Source organism: Pelophylax lessonae (genome assembly GCF_965119305.1).
Source record: "Pelophylax lessonae genome assembly, chromosome: 4".
Classification (NCBI taxonomy): Eukaryota; Metazoa; Chordata; class Amphibia; order Anura; family Ranidae; genus Pelophylax; species Pelophylax lessonae.
Genome location: NC_138771.1, coordinates 447,915,159 through 447,939,794, shown reverse-complemented (window position 1 = coordinate 447,939,794; position 24,636 = coordinate 447,915,159). Strand labels below are relative to the sequence as shown.

The window sequence follows — 24,636 nt, the reverse complement described above, 5'->3', positions numbered from 1 at the left end:
AAATCCGAACACTTTAATGGGGCACAGCAAATTCCTTTTTGAAATATACATTATACATATATTGTGTGAATAACATTTCTAATCATATAGATTTGAACATAAGAGTCCCGCCTTACGTCAGCGTACACAGAGTTTCCCCTTTACATCTGAACTCAGAGTTCCCTTACACTGTACGTAGGGACTCTGCAGACTCTGATGTAAGGGAGAACTCTGGAGACTCTGATGTAAGGAGGGGACTCGGCTATAAGGGCGGAACACTGCAGATTCTGGTGTAAAGGGTAACTCTGATATGAGGGGGGTCTCTGGTAACCAGAGCCCCCATTTACATCATAGTTCCCAGCATTCCCCTTTAATAAAGGTTTCCAGAGCCCCCTTTATATCGGAGTCTGAAGAATGTCACTGTAAGTGGACTTAATGTAAAGGGGAACTCTGATGTAGGGGTGCTACATCAGAGTCCACAGAGCACCCCTTACATCTGAGTCCCCCTTACATTACTGTACTAATTGGCAGGAGACAGAAGGGAGGGAGGAAACATCAGACCCCATAGATGGTGATCTTACTCACCTCAGGAAGAAGGCTTACACAGTCTGCATATTTAATCCATGGTGTTCTGTAGTTCTCGACTGCTGGGCTTTCCCTCCCACACATTCCTTTTCTGAGCATAACACTGCCAGGGATTGGAGTGAGGATGGGGCCACAGGCACAAACAGGAGAAGAGGGGCAGGAGGAGCAGATCCAGCTCTTTCTCTCTCTCATTTCCCGTCTGTGCTGGGTCTGGGCGGAGTAAAAGACAGTGTAACAGACCCTCTATGGCATAGTTACGCAAAAACATACCTAAGTCAAGTGGACTGCTTGTTGCATTGCTAGAATAGAGCTAGAATGGAAGGCAGAGGTTGGTGTTAAAATAGGGTTTTACTCCAATACAAGGGAAGCATTGTCACTAGGAATATAAGTATTCTGTGGGCATTAGGCAAAGCCAATGCTCACCTGAGATTTTGCAGTGGCATCTTTTTGCCTGGTTTCTGACATTGTAATGGGTGAAGGTGTTTCCCTCATGGAGTAGGATGTAGAAATAAGGTAAGTGTGTCTGAGAAGGATAAGCCAGCAAGCTGTGTGCAGACCGGCCTGTAGCAAGGTCCTTGTGGCAAATGTGCAGGAGGAAGCGTCTTAGTACCTTATAAAGGCTCTAGTCTAGGCGGAAGTGGCGGTAAAGAGTTCAACCTGTGTTGTGATGTAACATTTGGTCATCAACCCAAGATGTTATCTCTAAATGTTTAACTTTTAGCTCTGAATGGTTTAGTCTAAAAAGCTCACACTGTAAAAGCAAAACAATGCCAAACACATTGCAATTTTCTTGATAGTTATTACATGTAAACAAACTATTCAGGATACATATAATGTAATGGGGGCTATAGTAATGGTCTGAGATAGAGGGTAAACCTTGTCTATGTTACGTTTACAAGGAAAGGGTCCATGCTTTGCCCCTAACAGTGGGCATACCCCCCAAAGGGGTCTTCAGGATCCATAGGGATGGACCACAGTCCTGGACCCATTTACTACCCTGCAGCTAACTACACGCTTTGCATCAAGTGCCAAGGTGAGCACCTATGCAGGAACCAGTGCCCAAAGCAACATTACAAGTCCTCCCCATGTCATGGAGTCCAGCTCCCATGGTTTTACCAAGGCTGCAGTGATCCAAAAGCACTTCTTCCATTGTTGTATTAGAAGACAGGAGGAGTTGATTGAACAGTAAAAATAAGAAAACTAGTTAGGCCCCTTTCACACGGGTGCCTCTGCTTGGTGGACTCCATTTTCTCAGTTGAAGATCGCTCCGCTGATCCCCGCTGAGAAGGCGGATGACAGGTCCATCTCTGCTCACTGTGCAGAAAGGGGACAGACACAGTCCTGATCTCCTCTATGGGGAAATCGGGTGAAAATGGACCGCCTGCCGGTTTTCACCCGATCATATCTGATCTGCCAGATGGATGGAAAATAGGACCACCATTCATCTGGATTTTGCAGAAAGGATCAGATCGGATAGCAGCGGGTGTCAGCGGGCATGTCACCGCTGATATCCGCCGCTCCATAGGGGAGAATGGAGGGTCCAATCAGGTCTGCCTGAAAAACTGACAGGTGGACCTGATCGGACAGCCTGTGTGAAAGAGACCTTAAAGAGGAGCTCTAGTCTGGGCAAAAATAAAAAATCAGCAGCTACAAAATCCTTAAATCAACATTGTCTATAGCGACAGTATGTTTATTTAAGACTGGGATGGCAGTGTCTACTATTTCAACAGTCTACTTTTTTTTTTTTTTGGGGATTTCTTTTTCAACTGGATATAGTTTAGCAATGATTCTTGGAGGAGTAAAAATCTTTTCAGGAGTACCCCAGTCATCATAACTTGCCCTTTCTATTTGCTTATGAATGGGGAATGTCTTTTTAGACTCTGCAGGACTCATAGTACCTAGAGGGGCATGGCCAATCAAAGGAGAATCAAGTGCAACTATGCAAAGGCCTTTACATACAGCCAATGTGAGCGTGTCTCCCATTGGAATAGATTCTGTGTGAAGCCATAGTATCAGGGGTAAAGGAGCCTGGGGCTGCAAAATCTTCAATGGCCTCCTTTGGCACTTTCTCTGGCTCCTCTTCACTCTCCACTGTTTCTACCACTCCAAGAGCTGGTAGATTTACATCTGACTCAGGTAGAGAAGGTGGGCATGAAGAAGAAGACTGGTGCTTTTAAGCTCAGGACAATGATGGCTGAATTAAGGCCTTTAGCTCCCTGAGAAGGACTGTCATAGCTGCAGAAAAATGTGCTATGGTCAAATTGGCTGCTTGTTGCATATATGAGATACAGCTAGTACCGTATGTAAAGACCGGTGAAAGGGTCCTGCTTCAGTAAAGAGAAAACATTGCCACTCTTGAGTGGTTTGAGTGTCTTGCAATCCTTCAGGAGAGCAAGTGTTTGTCAGAATTCTTGTAGAAGTTCCCTTGTGCCTGATTTTCACCATTGCTATCAGCGAGGGTATTACCCTATAAGGTAAAGATATGAGAAAAGTATGTTCATGGAAGGCTATATAGCAACCCAGGTTTTGACCATCCCGTAGTGATGTCCTTACGGCAAAAGTGAAAGAAGTGCCTAAGTACCTTATAAGGGCTTAGGGCAGAAGTGGTGGAACAGTGTACCTGTGGTGTGAGTAGAATGTTTACTGCCATGTTTGAAACCCCAGATAAGTTACTAACCTCAAACACATTCCCAGCTTACTGACAGTTTTACGGAAAAACAAATACTATTCCAGGGACACTTAAGTGTAAAAGTAATGGAGACACTAATCCTTATACTTATTGTAAATCTACAGTATCAGTCCGATAACAGGACCAGCTTGTCTTACATTTCCCTATGTTGATACTGATTTCACCGGTCACAATAGGCATACCTCTTAAGAGACTTCAGAGTGGGAACAGGGGATTAGACCATGGCCCTGGACCTTTATAGCACCCAAAGGCTAAATAGAATAATTGTACTCAGTGCCAAGGTGAGCGCCCAATCAGGATTCAAAAGCTACATTACAAGCCACTCCCACAGCATGGAGTCCAGGTACAGTTCCCAAGGTATCACAAAGGCTATACTGATGTTGATGTACTGCTTTAAAGCGGAGTTCCGGGCACAGAAGTCATTTTTTAACAAACATACCCCCGGGACAGTCAGGGCTAGCACATTCCACAATGGCTAGCCTCAGATCTGTCCCGGTTCGCACTTACCTTTTAGAAGAAATACTTACTTATAAAATTTCTTCCACAGCGTTTCCATCTCTCTTGTGGGCAGCTGAAGCCGGCGCGGTCCTCTTCTGTGTCTTCTTCCGCGTCTTCTTGTCCCAGAATGTGCCTGCACCGGCCCCTCTCGTCACTTCCGGTGCGGCGCTGCATTCCTAAACAGCTTCTGGGCATGCCCAGAAGCTGTTTAGCAGGGGAATGCGGCGTCGCCCGGAAGTGACGAGCGGGGCCGGTGCCGTCGCATTGATTCCTGGGAGCGATGACGTTCAGCTCCCAGGAATCATCGCGAGACAGGAAGTGACAGTGGAGCCGCGGCGCTGAGGGAGGAAGTACCCTGAGGTGAGTATTTACGATCTTCAATTACAAGGTGAGTTTTAAGAAAAAAAAAAAAAAAACCTAACTATCCAATTCCTTTTCAGGTTATGCAGAACTAGCGGACGGGCACAAAAAAAAAAAATATCGTTTTTGTGCCCGGAACTCCGCTTTAACTGTTATAGTAGGAGGCAGTTAAAAGTTCATTGAAGAACCAAAAATAAAATAAAGGGAAACTAAACAAAGCAAGTTAAATGTAGAAAATCCAAAAAGGTCCATCACCTAAGGACAGAAGCAAAAAACGTAGGACAGTGGGGTTTTAGGAGTATGCCTAGGGGGTAAGCCCTGCAAAGTTTTTATCAGCACCCAATTACCAGAAGGTAGCAGCCTATAATCCATGGTCAGTGAATATCCAGCCCGTGTCCTGTACTGTATGATTAAGATATTACTATACCCAAAATAGGCAAAATGCATTAACCGCTCATCAGTTTAGAGTAAACTGCAAATAAGGGACCTAGAATTATTGCTCTCACTCGGACGTTTGAAGGGATGCATAATATGTGAGGTGCAATGGCTGTTTACATACACATTAGATGCAAATGTTTGAGTTAGCATAGATGGACTGGGCAATAGGAATGCTTTTTAACGTTTTTTTTTTTTTTTTTTTTTATTATTTTATTTTTTACACCTTTTACATTTTTTTGTTATTATTGCTATAACATTTTTTTGTTATTATTGCTATAACATAAGGGCTACAAACCATCAGTTGATTTTTGAGTAAATACTTGTAACACTTACCCTTCAATTCTACAGAATGTATGTTTTGCTTTCATAAGTTCCTCATTCATCTTTTCTCTTGACATCTCATCCAAACACAAAACTCTGCATATATTTACAATACTGTCTCTCTCAACAGCAATATTAAAGTTTTCTACTACGAGCACACAGACCAATCCAGCCATCAATTGGTTTTTGATGTCATCTTCTTGCAGTTTCCTCGTACCCAAGAAAGGTTCACAGATTTTACTGAGAATGTTCAAGAGTAGGTTATTTACCTAGGTTTTAGAGAAAAAAAAAACACTATTGGTTTTCAATAAAAACAAAGACCCTTTGTTTGTCACTCATTTAATATATATATAAAAAAAAAAAAAAAAGAACCTTAGTGCTAAGATGGAAAAATCATGTTAAATCAAACCGCTAAATATAGAGTTGAAATACATATATGTTGACTGACTAACCTGTGAGGGCTTGTTCACACCAGGTGAAGTGTGGGAACGCGTGTGAAAACACGATGTCTTTCGGCAGACATGCACAGATGCCATTAATTCTACTAAAGTGAAACTTTAGTCAGAAAGTTAAAGAATATGTAAACCCAACATTTCATATTTCTGATATGTGCCTGCTGTACCATGTACTTGTATGAAAAAAGTATCCTGTTCCTGCTCTCTTTGTATTGCTTCCTTTGTGTAAAATCCCTGGTGTTCCTGCCAGTCCTTCTGCTTTCCTATTTTAAAAAAAACTGACCACACTGGGCATGAGAGCACAGTGTGGTCAGTTTTCTAGCTGTGCTGAGAACTCAGCCTGCTCTTCTCCAATGATCAGACTTGTCCTGACATGCCCTTCATGCAAAGCCATTCACCTGGAAGATTGGTGTCCTGCTGTTTCTCCACCCCCAGCTCTCTAAGCTCCTTACGCAGCTGAGAACAGAGATTATATGGTCACCGATAAAAAAAAAAGTGATTTATAGCTATACATAAAAGGTTTTGTCTTTTTATTTCTATTTTACACTGAAAGGGTTGTTTTACAAGGTGAGAAAACATATACTTTAAGTCCTGATAGATCACTTCAGGCTGGCCCCTTTTTCAGGTATAGCTATTGTGCCATGTTTAATATGACAGTCTGGGCCAGGTTTTCTGGGTAGCAAGCACACTAATGCAGGTGTGTGCTGCATTCATCTTAGAGCTAGTGGCCACACCCTGCCAAGGGAGACAGTGTGCGACGGGAGCCCTGAGAGATGCAGGTTGTACCATATTGTCCAAGAAAGAACAAACTGAGGCACGAGCTTGTGAGTGAGACAGTCTGGGACAGACGGAACAGCGGGGATGCTGCACAAAGGTCACAGAGGGTATGCAAAAGCACTGGATGTGTTTGATGGTCAGGAAGGCCAAATCCACCAAAGTTGAGCAGTAAAGCTGCCTAAAAAAAACATGGGACTGAATGTTATTTTTCCTTATCACCTTGATGTTGAAAACCCCCTGCAAGGGAAGACATCCATGTGAACTTTTGTGTTACTTTTAAATAAAAGTGGGCAGAAAAAGCCCTAAAAATGTTTTCCTGCGTGGAGTAAACTCACGGTTTGGTGCTACCAATGAGCTACAAATTCCCCAACGTGCCATAATTAGTGGAGGAATGTGGGGGGCAGAAAAGGCGCAATATTTGATCCTCACATGCCTAAAACAATGATTTGCTATAGACTGTCTGTTTGTGCTTTGTTGTGTGAGCAGCTAGAGGTGTATGGTCTCACAATCTTAAAGAGAAAGTACGCCGAAGAAATTTTCTGGAGAACTGTGTGTCTGTGACTGCAAAGATGAATGCTGTTGCCCATGGTAATAAAGGAATGATCTGTGCAGCTAATTTCATACATATTGAGGACTTCCTGGCTGAATTTGAGGATATGGCTTCATTCAAAGCGTGGCCCAGTGTGATTGCCCCATCCACTTAGAATAGGGTCATTTTATTTACTTATTTTTTTTTAATTTAACCTGCTGGTTTAACAAAAAAAAATAAATGACTATTGTATGGGCTGCCATAAGCCAATATTTTCTTTTGTATAAGGTGGTGATGGGTAGAGTCCCTGCTGGGATTTTATTGCTGCCTGGGTCCCCATTAGATTTACTCTGTTTGCCCTGGTGAGTATTGTCACTGGGACTGAAAGTGAAGGAAGAATCCAAAAAAATAGAATTTTTGTAAGAAGTTACCGTAAAATTATTTTCTCTGAGTCCTCTGACAGTCGCCGCCGATCCATATAAGCCTTCACTATTGTGTAATGGTGCCCTCTGCAGAAGTAAGCTAGGCAGATAGAAATGTTAATGGAAAACTTTTCTATACTTAGACACACCTCTAGGGGGCCCTCCCCAGCCATTATCCCAGATCCAGTTACAGCTGGTCCTCAGTTTGTAGCAAGCAGTAGCGGAAGGAAAAAAACCCCAGATCCAAAAAACCAGAGGTGCGGGGGCGACGACTGTCAGAGGACTCAGAAAAAAGAATTTTACGGTAAGTTCTTACAAAAATTCTATTTTCTCTTACGTCCTCTGACAGTCGCCGTCGATCCATATAAGCTTTCGCTATTGGGACGTCCCAAAGCAGTGCAGGTGTGAGGGGTGGGAAGATGAAACCAACTGAAAAGGTAACAAAAAACACCCAAAGAAAGAAACCGAGAAAAAAATATGTCTCTGCAAACAACCGCCGCACCTCAAAACTTGCGGCCAAGGAAAGCATCCGAGGATGCCAAAATATCAATTCTTGAGAATTTTGTGAAAGAGTGCACAGACGACCAGGTCACCGCTATGCACACCTGAGCCAGAGCAGCCTGATGGCGAAAGATGGAAGAGACGCTGACGGCTCCAGTAGAAAGGGCCTTTACAGGGAAAGGAGGAACCTGACCCTTGATGGAAGTCAAACATTTAGATGAAAAATGTATTTCATGCAGTGAAAATGAATAAATCGGGGTCACGGCGTGCTGAAGTCACCCTCACCAGCATTCAGGAAGTACGGACGAGCAGAGCCGTCCGGCCGGCGGCTGTTTCTTCTCTCCCTTGCCTAGTGTTCATCTAATATTGTAAGTGTGATTCTTCTTTTTACAATAAATCTTGTATGCTATGGCGCCCCTTCTTTCATTTTATGGTTGAAAACTTGTCTGCATCGTTCTCAAATCCTGAGCCCCTATTGGCTGGTATATGAGATCTGGTCTTCAGTCCTCTGCATACATCTACCATCAATATCCGCCTATTTTATACCATCATCTGGTAAGAATATTTAGTGTTGGTGTTGAGGATTCCTATCAGTGGAGGTGTCTGGATTTATCATTTAGCCTGTCACTTTTTATATTTGGTAAGGAGTATCTTATTGGTCTGTCTTGGTGGTGGACGTCTCACCTACCCCTCACCATAACACTCGGATTTCATGTTAATTCACTTTTCCAATTTTTTATGAGCACTTTATTATCACTGAAGTTTTGGTGTTACACTTATACATTGAGTGCAATATCTTTTTCCCATCTGTTATTTTGGTTTTACGCTATGGCGTTATAATTTTTTTTCCACATACAACATTATCATTGAGGGGATCGTTTGAGATTGTGACATCTATCGTGTATAGCCTCTGCTGAATCTCTGGAGTCGATGCGATCATTTGGCACATTTTTTACTGATTTCAGGTAAGACTTTCATCTACACGGATATCCCCAGCCACGTTCATCATATTTGGTTCTTCACGGACTTAATGGACAATTTATTTATTAATTTTCACTGCATGAAATACATTTTTCATCTAAAGGTTTGATCATTTTCAGCGCGACTTGTATTTATTATTGTTCTTTGGGGTATTGGTCACACTTGAAGTCGCTGCTTCACACATATACTTTGGTTGGATTAGCGCAGTTGTTTTTTCTATTTTATCCTTGATGGAAGAGGCCTGAACAAAAGGTCAGCCTGATCAACGGAGAAACGGTAGTCACGGACGCGGCCGAGCCCTTCCGAGGTCCCTCAGGAAGAACAAACAGGGAATTAGACTGCCGAACAGATGCCACGGCAGCCAGGTAAACCCTGACCGCCCGGATCACATCCAAGGAATGTAAACCCATCTCCTGGAGATGCTCGGGCTTCGCACAAAGCGAAGGCAGCGCGATATCCTTGTGGAGGTGGAATGAAGAAACCACCTTGAAAATAAAAGACTGATTGGGTCGCAGAACCACTTATCCCTATGAAACACCAGATAAGGAGAACGGCAAGACAAAGCCGCCAATGTAGACACTCTGCGAGCAAACGCGATAGCCACCAGAAAAACAACAGAAAAAAACTCTGATGTTCTCAAAGGGAGGTAGTAATAATGCAGACAACACCAAATGCAGGCCCCGGGGAGGCAAAGGAGCCTTCCTCGGAGGAGCCAGATGCCGCACCCTTATGATGAAAGTGCGAAGCAAAGAATATGATGCCAAGGGATGTGGAAAAAGACGGCCAAAGCCGACAACTGACCCTCGATCGTGTTCAGCGCCAAACGCTGATCCACTCTTTTCTGCAGGAAGGCCAAAAACTTTCGCCACCGACAAGGAGCGAGGATGGAACACATGCGATCCGAACAAGGCATATACACTCTCCAGGTGCGACGAGAAATCTTCCCAAAGGTAGCGTTACGAGCCTTCAATAGTGTAGGGATGACCGCCTGTGGAGGACACCTACCCCTCAAGACCTGGCTTCCAACAGCCACGCCGTTAAAGCCAGAGACTGCAAAGCAGGAAGGGAGATCGGCCCTCGAGACAGAAAAATGTCCCACAGCGGAAGCCGCCAGGGAGGCCCGACGACCATCTGAACGATGTCCGCGTACCAGGACCGACGTGGCCAGTCTGGGGCTACCAGAAAGACTGACATCCATTCCAATGCCAACCTGCGGAAGAACCTGGATAACAGTCGAACCGGAGGGAAGGCATACAACAGCCGATACCGGTGCCAAAGGCACCCCTAACGCATCCGTGGCGTCCGCCAGAGGATCGCGAGGTCCGGCCACAAACTTCCCCACCCCATAGTCGAGACAGGCGTGAACAGATCCACGTCCGGAGTCCCCCACCGGGCACACAGGAGGTGAAACACCTCCGGATGCAGGGACCAGACTCCCTGGTCCAAGGTCAGAAGACTCAGACAGTCCGCCTGCCAATTTTCCACACCCAGAATGGGAACAGCCGAAAACACAGGAATGCGCAATGCAGCCCAAGACAGGAGCACGGCCACTTCCCCGGCCGCCCGGGCACTCTGTGTGCCCCCTTGGTGATTGATAAAAACCACAGCCGTGGCGTCGTCCATCTGTACTGGAACCGGACACCCCTGAAGTTGAGATAACCAACGGAAACAGACAAAGCCCCCACCGCCGACCACAACCCCGGGCACAAGGCGTGCCCAGGACTACTCCCCAGCCCGACAGGCTGTAATCCGTGGTGAAGACCATCCACAGCAGAGGCCGAAAGGACTGGCCCTGTGTCAGGGTCGGCGACCAGAGCCACCACAAAAGATCCGACCGCAGCCGGTGGTACAGAGAAACTACTTGACCAATGACCGAAGCGTTCTGCCTCACCTGGCCAGAATCCCCGCAGGCAGGGTCCTTTTGTGAAATCGCGCAAACAGGACAGCTGCGAAAGCCGACAACCATCAGACCCAGAGACCGCACAAAGGTCCGCAAAGAGGAGGGATCCTTAACCTTGAGGGATCCGATTTCGTCCCTCAGGGGCCGGGGTTTGTGCACTGGAAGAAAAAAAACTTGCGACTGAGCTGAGTCCAGTACCATCTCCAGGAACTGAAAAACGACCTGAAGGAGTCCGTGCCGACTAATGAAAATGGGATGTTCCACCCGAACTCCCGGAGTGTCTGAAACCGGCACGGTAAGAAAACTCAACAAGGATGCACATAAGCTCGACCTGAACAGGAGGTCGGCCAGATAAACGAGTACGCAATCTCCTTTAAACGCAGCCCCTGCCACCACGAAGCGGAGACATCTCTGAGAACCCTTGTAGATAGGGACATGTAGCCACACATCCAGCAAGGTGATGGGAGGCCAGGAAGTCCCCTGGACCCAATGACGCCACTACCGGCATTGAGGAATTCCATCCACAACTCCAGCACCCGCAAAAAGCGGGTCAGAGATTGCAAGCCCCGAAGCAGATGCACCGTGCCCCCTGTTCTGGGGACAGTGAACAGGATGGAAGGGGGACAGTGAACAGGATGGAAGAAGAAACGGCGAAACCTGTCCCGTGAAGACACGGGCACAAATACTACGTGGGCGAGCAGAACATGCACCACCCCCATAAGACCCCTGAGAAGAGCAGGAGGCAGCTGGAGAGCCGACAGGAAAAACCTGTCCATGGGGCGAGATCGAAAACCGATCTTGTACCCTGAAAAGAAGCAACTCGCGAAACCCCCCTGTCCAGAATACTGGACAACCAGGGTACCTAAAAGCAACACTGACGTCCCCCCACCCCTAAGATGGGTGAGGGCATCCCTGCAGGAAGAGGTGGACCGGGCCGCTGAGGTGGACCGGGCCGCCGAGCCAGGCTGACCGGCCTTTGTCTCACCCGACCATGGCTTCTTGTGACCACCGGAGGGCTTGAAGCACTTGTCCTGCGCCCCTAAGGCACAAAAGGACCCACACTGAGCTATTAAGGAAGGCCCCCGCCCAGCGCGGGAGAACCTACCCCTAGCGACCGGGGGCAACCGAGTAGACCCCCGTAAGCCCCTTGATCAACTCAGCCCGAGTGTTCCCGAAAGGACCACTCACCAACAAGGAATATCAGACACTGTCTGTCTAGAAGCGTGATCAGCCGACCAGCTAATGAGCCAAAAAGAAGGCGGCGGATCGCGACCCCGACCGCAGACAACCGAGCGACCAACGGAGCCTCGTCCAAGGCTGTGTCACACAGGTACATCCCTGTTCGGGTAACCCAAACCACCAAGTCAAAGGCAGTCCGATAGGTCGACTCCGCCACCAGGGTGCTCCGAAGCACCCTGGCCCATGCCGGGAGAGCCGGAGAGGCCATCACTGCGGGAAATACAGGTGAAAACAGGAAAGCGCCTCAACGCTCCTATCAGCCAGGTCTGTGAACTGGCATCGAGGTGGATTTAGTCAGCCCAGAGACAGTGTGGTCCACGTAAGGGGACACCGTCCAACATCTGTTCACGGTCACCTAAAAAGGGATAGCGGTGGGAAAAGACGCTCAGGCACCACCAGCATATGTGTAATGTGATGTCACCGGTCATGCACCAATTTGTGAAAATTCACAGGGCAGGGAAACCTGACCCGACGTCTGGGCACTTCGGAACCCGAAAGCAGCCCTTGACTGAGAGGACTCATCGTCAAGATGGAGAGTTTCCTTAATGGCGCTAATGAGGATAGCTTATGGCTGCGCGTCCCTGCGCTACCAAGGAGGAAGATTCTTCCACCCCCTCCTCCTCACAAGCGGAGGACATGGACCCCACAGGAGGGACATCGTCCGTGGCAACCATTCAGGCTCGGAGTTCAAGGACTGGGAAGGCATAGGCCGTTAATTTTAACAAAAAACGAAATAATTTTTTATTTTTTTTTAAAAAGAGCACTCCACAGATCCACCATGGATGCAAAAAAAGCGCAAGAGCAGAAGAAAACGGAGACCAGGGAAGAGGCTTCAGGAATACCCGAAGGCCCCACCAGGCCTGCGGGGGAATTTTTGGTCTGGGAGTCCAGAAAGCCAGGATAAAATAAATGGGACGCTGACCCTTTAAATTGGTGGTTCCGACGAAACCCCACCGCAGCCTGCATTATTTAAAAGAGCTCCTTCAGAAAATGCAAAATCCACAAGAAAAATAACAGTTTTGGCAGAAAAATGCCTCACGCCCTTAGAGGCCTAGCCCTGGAGCCACAATAAAATGCTGCCTAATGAAACTCTATGTAAAAAAGCACTGGCAAGATGGCCGCTTGCCCTTAATAGGCATGTGCCCTTACCTAAGATCGCACCTAAGATGGCGGCAGCAAGGCAGTATACATGACATGGCTGCTGCCCACACACAGAGCCCAGTGACCGGCCCTCAATTAAAAAATCGGCCGCACTAAAACAGCACCAAACTAAGCGTACACACGTGGTCTGGACCACAGGGGACCCTAGGGAGACCACACACCGCTATGGAGCCCCTCCCAAAACCCCCCAGGTACCACAAGTACCTCACACAGCACCCTCAGCAGGACCAGGGAGGGAGGGAAAAAACACCAAGCCAGCCAGAAGGGAAAATCTTTCACGTCTTTATTCAGTGCTTTACATCAACACTTGACAGTGAATAAAATACAAACATAATATAAAACACCAATACATATTTTCCATAAAGTAAGAACAATCGTAGGGTTATACGAATGCAAATATTAAGAACCCAGACAAAATACCCATTAATGCCACCAACTCAACCGGCTAAGAGAAAACTGTGTGCAAGTTCACTATGTCGTCGCTTCCTCAACCATCAACCCTCATAACTAGCTGATCTAAAATAACAAAAGCTGCCAAAAAAGGAAGGTGGAGGTAGTATTAAGTGTGGAGTAATCAGAAAGAACCAGTAGAAGGGTATATGAAATACAAAGATCAAGAAAATCAAATAAAGGAGGAAAAGGAGGAGTGGAAGGTAGGAAGAATGTGGGCTAAGAGCAAGAAGCAAAAGATGTCCCTCACTGAAAACCACTCAATCATATATGAGCTAATCATTCTGGTCACCAAATTAATTATATCAGGTTGAAGAACCAGAATTTTGAGCTCTAACTTGTAAGTATTGGTCCATGGTTGTACCGCCAAGATCTCGAAGTTGTTCTAAACTTTGGGACGTAGATGAAAAAGGCGCTGGTGATCTTTTATATTTACTGGAATAAAACTAGTTCAGGGTAACAAGTGTATTAAATATGTATTAAAAGTGCTTGTTAGTGAATTATTATAATTAAAGGTAATAGATATATTTTAAAGTGCACAACTCAAATTTAAAAAATATTTCTGTTGCTTATTGATAAATAAATATATGTATAAATAATTATATATAAATAAATAGATGAATAAATATATTGTACATGCAACAAGTGAATCACTTATATAAATATATAATATTCCGTGCAACAAGCAAATAAAAGTGCTTAATAGTGCGTGCATAAAAAACTCATCAAATATAAGCAACTAAATTCATGCTCTCCAGTGAAAAAATATTAATTGTATAACAAGTGTCTCTGTAATTCGTGCAAAAAGTATGCTCCTTAAAGTGCTTCAGGTGGTGGGGTGTGACACACGTGGCCTCTTACCAGCTTCCAATGAGTCACAATGACTCCCAACGCCTGTGATCCCTTTAATTGGGTGGATCAGACCTCTCCTCGATATCTTTTGGGATGGATATCTGCTCCTACATTAGGCATGTATGGACCATAAGTCCGCATAAAGATAAAAAGAAAGCCTCCAATAGTGAAATATTGTATGCTTTATTTGAAAATAAAAAGGTATACAGTTGGTCCCTTACTCTTAGTTGTGCCCTCCTGGCACTGGGCAATTCGGCAGTACACAAAAAATTTTCAGTAGTGGGGAATCGTATCCGAGGATCTGCAGCTTCCTCTTAGTTTTTCCTCTCACTGTGCTGTGTGCGGCGGTCGGCGAGCGTCCCTGCCTCTGCTACGAATGCCTGTATGTTTTGCTTCCGGGTTTGTCAGTAACCACAATGCATTTCGCATCTGTGCGTCATCAGGCGGCTACTGTTCCCCGGGATCTCTTTCCTTAAGTGTCACGGACCTTCTTTTGATTGGCTATAACTCAGTATATTATCGACATCTTGTTTACAGTTCATTTTCAACTAACACTTTTTGCCAATTATTCCTTTATTTTAATACTGGCAGTCTATATGGGGATTTTTTAAATTTTATTTCAATGTACTCGGATTTATGCTGCATATCCGTCGTATACGTTCCCCTCACTCACATATATCATACAATTTTCATAACAATTCATAAAAAACTATTAAATTTCTCACAATCCATTAACATACAGTATAAAACTTTATTAGTTATCAAAATTTATTAAAAAATTATTAAAATTATCTTTTTGTTTTTAGCTTTATTTAAAACCATAGTATGGACTAGTTTCTTATATTTATAGCGCCATCTAGTGGAAATTTTTAGGAATCAAGATTAATTAGGTTCTAATATAGGAATCTTTTCCAATATTTATAATAGGACGGCTCTAAAAATATTTTTAAAATTGTTTTAAAATATATAAATAAATATAAACATGTTGTACAAAGTATTGGATAGTATTACTAATAAAAAATTAAAATTTATTTAAAATAGCTAAAATGTCAAGGGATATATATATAAAAGGAGATGGATTTATTTCTGAATATCTAAAAAATTCTATTATTAAAAATTATTAAGAAAACAATTTAGATCTATGTCCGCATTTAGCCCCAAGGGTTTTAATGTTTTTAACCGATGTATCCAGACGGTTTCATTCTGTGATATTTTCTTCCGCATGTCTGCGCTTCTCCAATGATTGAATATTTTATCAATCCCACAAAACCAAAGGAGGGAAGGATCCTGGTTGTGGTATAGTCTGAAATGATTGGATAGGCTGTGCTTTTTGAAACCTTTTTTAATATTATCGACATGTTCTCCTATCCTTGTTGCTAAAGTGCGAGTAGTGCGTCCAATGTATTTAAGTCCACAGGGGCAAATGCACATATATGTAACGAATTTGGTGTCGCAGGTAATAAATTGTTTTATCTCAAACTCTCGGTTGTCTGAAGAGAAAAACTTATGTTCTATTCTCTTCTTAAATTTGCTTATCCTGCAGGCTTTACATCTTCTGCATCTATAGAAACCATTTTTTGCAAAGAACATTTGTTGTCTTTTTGGTGGATCCGGAACATTTTTTGCTAGCATATTACGTAATCCCGGAGCCCTTTTGTAGATAAATTTAGGGTGTTTGGGGAGTAATGTTTTCAACGTGTCATCCCTTAGTAATATGTGCCAATTTCTCTTTATACACTTCTCAACTTCTTTATATTGTGTATTAAACCCCGTAATGAAAGCCAGTTCGAAGTTCGATTTTCCTTTTTTCTTCTTTTTCTTCTTCAAAAGATCTTCTCTCTTTACTTCGGATATTTTCTTCTGGGTTTGTTTCAATTCTTTCTCTTTATAGCCTTTTTCTTTAAATCTTTCTATTAGTTTGTCTGTCTGTATATTGTAATCTTTCAGATCTGTACAGTTCCTTCTTATCCGGGTGAATTGTCCCTTGGGTATTGCCTGTATCCATGCCGGATGGTGGCAACTCCTTTTGGAGATATATCCATTTGTGTCCACCTTTTTAAAGAAGGTTCTAGTATTTAAAGTGCCGTTGTGCTTGTATATCTCCAGATCTAAAAATTGTATTGTATTCTTATCTGTGTTTCCTGTGAATTTTATCTGGTATTTATTTTTATTCATTTTTTTAAAAAATTGTTCAAGAGACTCTTGGGATCCTTCCCACACAACCAAGATATCGTCCAGATACCGACGATAGTATCTCAGTTGTTGTGGGAATTTTGAGTAGATTTCTTCTTCTTCCCATTTGGCTAAGAATATATTCGCTACACTAGGAGCATAACGTGCTCCCATCGCTACACCTTTTATTTGGTTGTAATACTCATTCTTATACCAAAAATGATGGTTTGACATTGCCATATTTAGGCCTTCCAATAAGAATTCTCTTTGTGTGTCTTTCAAATTTGTGTAATTTTCTAAAGCCCATTTTGTAGCGTTTAATGCATCCTTCTGTTTAATATTCGTATAAAGTGATTCTACATCAATTGATGCCAGTATCGTTTTTTCGGTGATATTTATACTTTCTAGTGACACTATTGTTTCCTTGGTGTCCTTTAAAAAGGATCTTCCAATCGCTGCTATCGGCTGAAAAAATGTGTCCAAATATTCACCAATCCTGGCGTATAAAGATTCAATGCCACTAATTATTGGCCTTCCCGGTGGCTGTTGTAGATTCTTATGGATCTTCGGAATTTGGTAGATCACCGGCATGCGTGGGGCTTTTATATTCAGATATTTTCCTTCCTTTTTATTGAGGAGGCCTTTTTTTAGTCCTTTGTTGATCCACTGTACCATTTTTGCTTTCAACTTGTTAGTTGGGTTTCCAGATAGTTTCCCATATGTTTCTTGGTCATTTACAATACGGTCTAATTCTTTGATATAGTCCTCTTTGGTGAGGATCACCAAGCCCCCTCCTTTATCAGCTGATCTGATAATAATATTTTTCCTTTTTTCCAAACTTCTAATAGCTTCCCAGATTTCTTTCGTATTTCTAGTAGGTTTTCTTTTCAGCATTTGTACTTCTTTTTGGACAATATTCCTAAAAACTTGGATATATTGGTAAGTACTAGATTTGGGGTTGAATATTGATTTGTTCCGGAGTTGGGTATGTTGGTATTCTAGTTCTTCTTCTTCTCCTATCCCTTTTTTATGTTGTTCTGCAAAAAATTTTTTAATGTTCAATTTGCGTGTAAATTTTTCTAGATCTATAAATGTTTCAAAATGGTCTAAAGATTTGGCAGGGGCAAATTTCAAACCTTCTTGTAGTATGTTCATTTCAGATGTTGTCAGTTCCACCCCTGCTAAGTTAAAAATCCCTTGTTCTAGCCGTCCCTTTTTCGTTTTCTTTCTCCCTCCTCTACATCCTCTTTTCTTGCGTTTTCCCGCATGTTGGCCCAGTAGTTGTCTTTCCAGGATCTCTCTTCCCCCTGTTGCTTATGTTGTCCTGAGGGCCCTGGCTTTTGTCCATCTTGAGGATGTGGGTATATATACTGTCCCGAGGGTCCTGGTTTTTGGCCATCGGAGGGGTGTGGATAATTATATTGATTATTCCTGTAATCTTGATATGAGGGAAGTCGTTCTCTTTCTCTATATGTTCCTGAAGATTCCTGTCTTGATCCCTCTGGAGGGTAGTTGTAGTATTCTTGGTCATTTCTATAAGATGGTGGTCTTTCTCCTCCTCTGGATTGTTGATAATTGTTATAGTTATCATATTGGTAGTTATTATTTTTTCTGTATCCTCTCCCTCTTCCGCGTCCTCTTCCTCTCCCCCTACCTCTACCTCTCACAGGTTTGAATTGAGGTGGTTGGAAAGTATGCTGCGGAGCGTAAGGTGTAGAGTTCGGATTTCTCCGTTCATAATTATGGTTTTCCCTTGCTTTTGGGTAGTCCACATATCTGGGAGTGGAAAATTCTTCTCTATCTCCTAGGGGTGAAAATCTATTACTGGTGGGAACCAGAATAGTATTCACTGTAGTGTCTCCCTCATCATCCTCACAAATAGTGGGGGTCATCTCCTCTCTCCGTAAGTTGCTATGGGGTGTTACCCTAAAATCTTTCATAAGATTATATCTTACTTCAGTGTTAGTCTGTTCTCTTTCTGGAGATGATTCCCTAGAATTGGCGCCAATCATCTCTTGCCATTTATAAACTGAGCCTTTTTTATAGTCCTCAATATCCCGCTGATATTTTTTAATTTTTTTCCTTTTTATTTCAATATCATATTGTGCTATATGTTTTTGCATCATTATAATTTTATCTTTATACTCTTGTGTGTCATTAAGTGGAGCTAATTTTTCTTTAATACTCTGTATCTTTGATTCTATAATGGTTAATTTGGTTTTCCTTCTCTTTATTAAGAGTTCCATTAGTTGTTTTTCTTTGCTATTAAAGAATTTAAACCATTCCTCCATAGAGGTTTTGTCCTCTATTCCATCATTAGGATTCACATCCCATCTTAATCGTCTGGGAGTGATATCCTCTTCAATATACCTATCAAAGGTGGTAATGTCCCACCAGGTCCTGATTTGCCTTTCTAGGTTATATTGAAGTTGTTTAAAATGTTGTGACATATTTACTTCATTAATTGATCTTTGTTGAAAGATCTCACTGGAGTTGTAGGTTCTCTCTTTTAATAGATTAAAAACATCCATTGTTCCAGTTGATTTTGAGCCGGCTGCCATTCAATAGGTGCTTAATAAGTACCCAATAAATCAATAGCAAATTATAGGAAGGCGCCTGGCCCTTTTTTAAAGATATGTCTGAACCTGCTGCCCTTTTAATTGTAAAAACAATATAAAATATGGGACGTAGATGAAAAAGGCGCTGGTGATCTTTTATATTTACTGGAATAAAACTAGTTCAGGGTAACAAGTGTATTAAATATGTATTAAAAGTGCTTGTTAGTGAATTATTATAATTAAAGGTAATAGATATATTTTAAAGTGCACAACTCAAATTTAAAAAATATTTCTGTTGCTTATTGATAAATAAATATATGTATAAATAATTATATATAAATAAATAGATGAATAAATATATTGTACATGCAACAAGTGAATCACTTATATAAATATATAATATTCCGTGCAACAAGCAAATAAAAGTGCTTAATAGTGCGTGCATAAAAAACTCATCAAATATAAGCAACTAAATTCATGCTCTCCAGTGAAAAAATATTAATTGTATAACAAGTGTCTCTGTAATTCGTGCAAAAAGTATGCTCCTTAAAGTGCTTCAGGTGGTGGGGTGTGACACACGTGGCCTCTTACCAGCTTCCAATGAGTCACAATGACTCCCAACGCCTGTGATCCCTTTAATTGGGTGGATCAGACCTCTCCTCGATATCTTTTGGGATGGATATCTGCTCCTACATTAGGCATGTATGGACCATAAGTCCGCATAAAGATAAAAAGAAAGCCTCCAATAGTGAAATATTGTATGCTTTATTTGAAAATAAAAAGGTATACAGTTGGTCCCTTACTCTTAGTTGTGCCCTCCTGGCACTGGGCAATTCGGCAGTACACAAAAAATTTTCAGTAGTGGGGAATCGTATCCGAGGATCTGCAGCTTCCTCTTAGTTTTTCCTCTCACTGTGCTGTGTGCGGCGGTCGGCGAGCGTCCCTGCCTCTGCTACGAATGCCTGTATGTTTTGCTTCCGGGTTTGTCAGTAACCACAATGCATTTCGCATCTGTGCGTCATCAGGCGGCTACTGTTCCCCGGGATCTCTTTCCTTAAGTGTCACGGAAAGAGAACGACTTCCCTCATATCAAGATTACAGGAATAATCAATATAATTATCCACACCCCTCCGATGGCCAAAAACCAGGACCCTCGGGACAGTATATATACCCACATCCTCAAGATGGACAAAAGCCAGGGCCCTCAGGACAACATAAGCAACAGGGGGAAGAGAGATCCTGGAAAGACAACTACTGGGCCAACATGCGGGAAAACGCAAGAAAAGAGGATGTAGAGGAGGGAGAAAGAAAACGAAAAAGGGACGGCTAGAACAAGGGATTTTTAACTTAGCAGGGGTGGAACTGACAACATCTGAAATGAACATACTACAAGAAGGTTTGAAATTTGCCCCTGCCAAATCTTTAGACCATTTTGAAACATTTATAGATCTAGAAAAATTTACACGCAAATTGAACATTAAAAAATTTTTTGCAGAACAACATAAAAAAGGGATAGGAGAAGAAGAAGAACTAGAATACCAACATACCCAACTCCGGAACAAATCAATATTCAACCCCAAATCTAGTACTTACCAATATATCCAAGTTTTTAGGAATATTGTCCAAAAAGAAGTACAAATGCTGAAAAGAAAACCTACTAGAAATACGAAAGAAATCTGGGAAGCTATTAGAAGTTTGGAAAAAAGGAAAAATATTATTATCAGATCAGCTGATAAAGGAGGGGGCTTGGTGATCCTCACCAAAGAGGACTATATCAAAGAATTAGACCGTATTGTAAATGACCAAGAAACATATGTGAAACTATCTGGAAACCCAACTAACAAGTTGAAAGCAAAAATGGTACAGTGGATCAACAAAGGACTAAAAAAAGGCCTCCTCAATAAAAAGGAAGGAAAATATCTGAATATAAAAGCCCCACGCATGCCGGTGATCTACCAAATTCCGAAGATCCATAAGAATCTACAACAGCCACCGGGAAGGCCAATAATTAGTGGCATTGAATCTTTATACGCCAGGATTGGTGAATATTTGGACACATTTTTTCAGCCGATAGCAGCGATTGGAAGATCCTTTTTAAAGGACACCAAGGAAACAATAGTGTCACTAGAAAGTATAAATATCACCGAAAAAACGATACTGGCATCAATTGATGTAGAATCACTTTATACGAATATTAAACAGAAGGATGCATTAAACGCTACAAAATGGGCTTTAGAAAATTACACAAATTTGAAAGACACACAAAGAGAATTCTTATTGGAAGGCCTAAATATGGCAATGTCAAACCATCATTTTTGGTATAAGAATGAGTATTACAACCAAATAAAAGGTGTAGCGATGGGAGCACGTTATGCTCCTAGTGTAGCGAATATATTCTTAGCCAAATGGGAAGAAGAAGAAATCTACTCAAAATTCCCACAACAACTGAGATACTATCGTCGGTATCTGGACGATATCTTGGTTGTGTGGGAAGGATCCCAAGAGTCTCTTGAACAATTTTTTAAAAAAATGAATAAAAATAAATACCAGATAAAATTCACAGGAAACACAGATAAGAATACAATACAATTTTTAGATCTGGAGATATACAAGCACAACGGCACTTTAAATACTAGAACCTTCTTTAAAAAGGTGGACACAAATGGATATATCTCCAAAAGGAGTTGCCACCATCCGGCATGGATACAGGCAATACCCAAGGGACAATTCACCCGGATAAGAAGGAACTGTACAGATCTGAAAGATTACAATATACAGACAGACAAACTAATAGAAAGATTTAAAGAAAAAGGCTATAAAGAGAAAGAATTGAAACAAACCCAGAAGAAAATATCCGAAGTAAAGAGAGAAGATCTTTTGAAGAAGAAAAAGAAGAAAAAAGGAAAATCGAACTTCGAACTGGCTTTCATTACGGGGTTTAATACACAATATAAAGAAGTTGAGAAGTGTATAAAGAGAAATTGGCACATATTACTAAGGGATGACACGTTGAAAACATTACTCCCCAAACACCCTAAATTTATCTACAAAAGGGCTCCGGGATTACGTAATATGCTAGCAAAAAATGTTCCGGATCCACCAAAAAGACAACAAATGTTCTTTGCAAAAAATGGTTTCTATAGATGCAGAAGATGTAAAGCCTGCAGGATAAGCAAATTTAAGAAGAGAATAGAACATAAGTTTTTCTCTTCAGACAACCGAGAGTTTGAGATAAAACAATTTATTACCTGCGACACCAAATTCGTTACATATATGTGCATTTGCCCCTGTGGACTTAAATACATTGGACGCACTACTCGCACTTTAGCAACAAGGATAGGAGAACATGTCGATAATATTAAAAAAGGTTTCAAAAAGCACAGCCTATCCAATCATTTCAGACTATACCACAACCAGGATCCTTCCCTCCTTTGGTTTTGTGGGATTGATAAAATATTCAATCATTGGAGAGGCGCAGACATGCGGAAGAAAATATCACAGAATGAAACCGTCTGGATACATCGGTTAAAAACATTAAAACCCTTGGGGCTAAATGCGGACATAGATCTAAATTGTTTTCTTAATAATTTTTAATAATAGAATTTTTTAGATATTCAGAAATAAATCCATCTCCTTTTATATATATATCCCTTGACATTTTAGCTATTTTAAATAAATTTTAATTTTTTATTAGTAATACTATCCAATACTTTGTACAACATGTTTATATTTATTTATATATTTTAAAACAATTTTAAAAATATTTTTAGAGCCGTCCTATTATAAATATTGGAAAAGATTCCTATATTAGAACCTAATTAATCTTGATTCCTAAAAATTTCCACTAGATGGCGCTATAAATATAAGAAACTAGTCCATACTATGGTTTTAAATAAAGCTAAAAACAAAAAGATAATTTTAATAATTTTTTAATAAATTTTGATAACTAATAAAGTTTTATACTGTATGTTAATGGATTGTGAGAAATTTAATAGTTTTTTATGAATTGTTATGAAAATTGTATGATATATGTGAGTGAGGGGAACGTATACGACGGATATGCAGCATAAATCCGAGTACATTGAAATAAAATTTAAAAAATCCCCATATAGACTGCCAGTATTAAAATAAAGGAATAATTGGCAAAAAGTGTTAGTTGAAAATGAACTGTAAACAAGATGTCGATAATATACTGAGTTATAGCCAATCAAAAGAAGGTCCGTGACACTTAAGGAAAGAGATCCCGGGGAACAGTAGCCGCCTGATGACGCACAGATGCGAAATGCATTGTGGTTACTGACAAACCCGGAAGCAAAACATACAGGCATTCGTAGCAGAGGCAGGGACGCTCGCCGACCGCCGCACACAGCACAGTGAGAGGAAAAACTAAGAGGAAGCTGCAGATCCTCGGATACGATTCCCCACTACTGAAAATTTTTTGTGTACTGCCGAATTGCCCAGTGCCAGGAGGGCACAACTAAGAGTAAGGGACCAACTGTATACCTTTTTATTTTCAAATAAAGCATACAATATTTCACTATTGGAGGCTTTCTTTTTATCTTTATGCGGACTTATGGTCCATACATGCCTAATGTAGGAGCAGATATCCATCCCAAAAGATATCGAGGAGAGGTCTGATCCACCCAATTAAAGGGATCACAGGCGTTGGGAGTCATTGTGACTCATTGGAAGCTGGTAAGAGGCCACGTGTGTCACACCCCACCACCTGAAGCACTTTAAGGAGCATACTTTTTGCACGAATTACAGAGACACTTGTTATACAATTAATATTTTTTCACTGGAGAGCATGAATTTAGTTGCTTATATTTGATGAGTTTTTTATGCACGCACTATTAAGCACTTTTATTTGCTTGTTGCACGGAATATTATATATTTATATAAGTGATTCACTTGTTGCATGTACAATATATTTATTCATCTATTTATTTATATATAATTATTTATACATATATTTATTTATCAATAAGCAACAGAAATATTTTTTAAATTTGAGTTGTGCACTTTAAAATATATCTATTACCTTTAATTATAATAATTCACTAACAAGCACTTTTAATACATATTTAATACACTTGTTACCCTGAACTAGTTTTATTCCAGTAAATATAAAAGATCACCAGCGCCTTTTTCATCTACGTCCCATATTTTATATTGTTTTTACAATTAAAAGGGCAGCAGGTTCAGACATATCTTTAAAAAAGGGCCAGGCGCCTTCCTATAATTTGCTATTGTTCTAAACTTTGCCTCTGAGTTATGTAAGGTGGTTGAAAGATCTTCCATATAAAGAATATCATTCAATTGGGTGTACCACATTTAGAAGGTGGAGAGGGCTGTTTCCACAGCTGGAGTATACAGGTTTTGGTCACATTTGATTATTAAGATTACCGACGTCAAGGATTGAATTTTGAGATGTGAAGTCTACAAAGTGGATTTTAACGCTAAATGTAAGGCACCTGAGGTTGTGTTTGGTAAATCCTGGTGAGAAAACTGAATTTTTGTAAAATCTTCCTGTAAAATTCCTTTCTCTGAGTCCTCTGACAGTCGCCGCCCACTCATTCAGTCTTCACCAATGGGTTTTGACCTTTTATCCATAGGAGCAAGCTAAGCATAAGGCTTGTTAAAAACAAAGTAATTTACATAGACACACCTATGGGGGCTGTCCCACTGGTCCAATACCCCTCTGCTATCAGCATTCCCAACTCAGTTTGGTAGCAAGCAGTTAAAGTCCAAAAGAACCCCAATAGAGGG

At 41.5% G+C, this 24,636-nt stretch overlaps 1 protein-coding gene across 1 annotated transcript in view; it reads right to left on the bottom strand.

Annotated features, from left to right (window-relative positions):
- The window catches only part of LOC309553784 (E3 ubiquitin-protein ligase RNF213-like), a 678,906-nt gene that overhangs the window by 630,063 nt on the left and 24,207 nt on the right, over positions 1-24,636 (bottom strand). Inside the window, exon 6 of the mRNA XM_082255197.1 lies at positions 4,883-5,139. Coding sequence (XP_082111323.1) covers positions 4,883-5,139 — 257 coding nt within the window. The remainder of the gene's footprint in view (positions 1-4,882; positions 5,140-24,636) is intronic.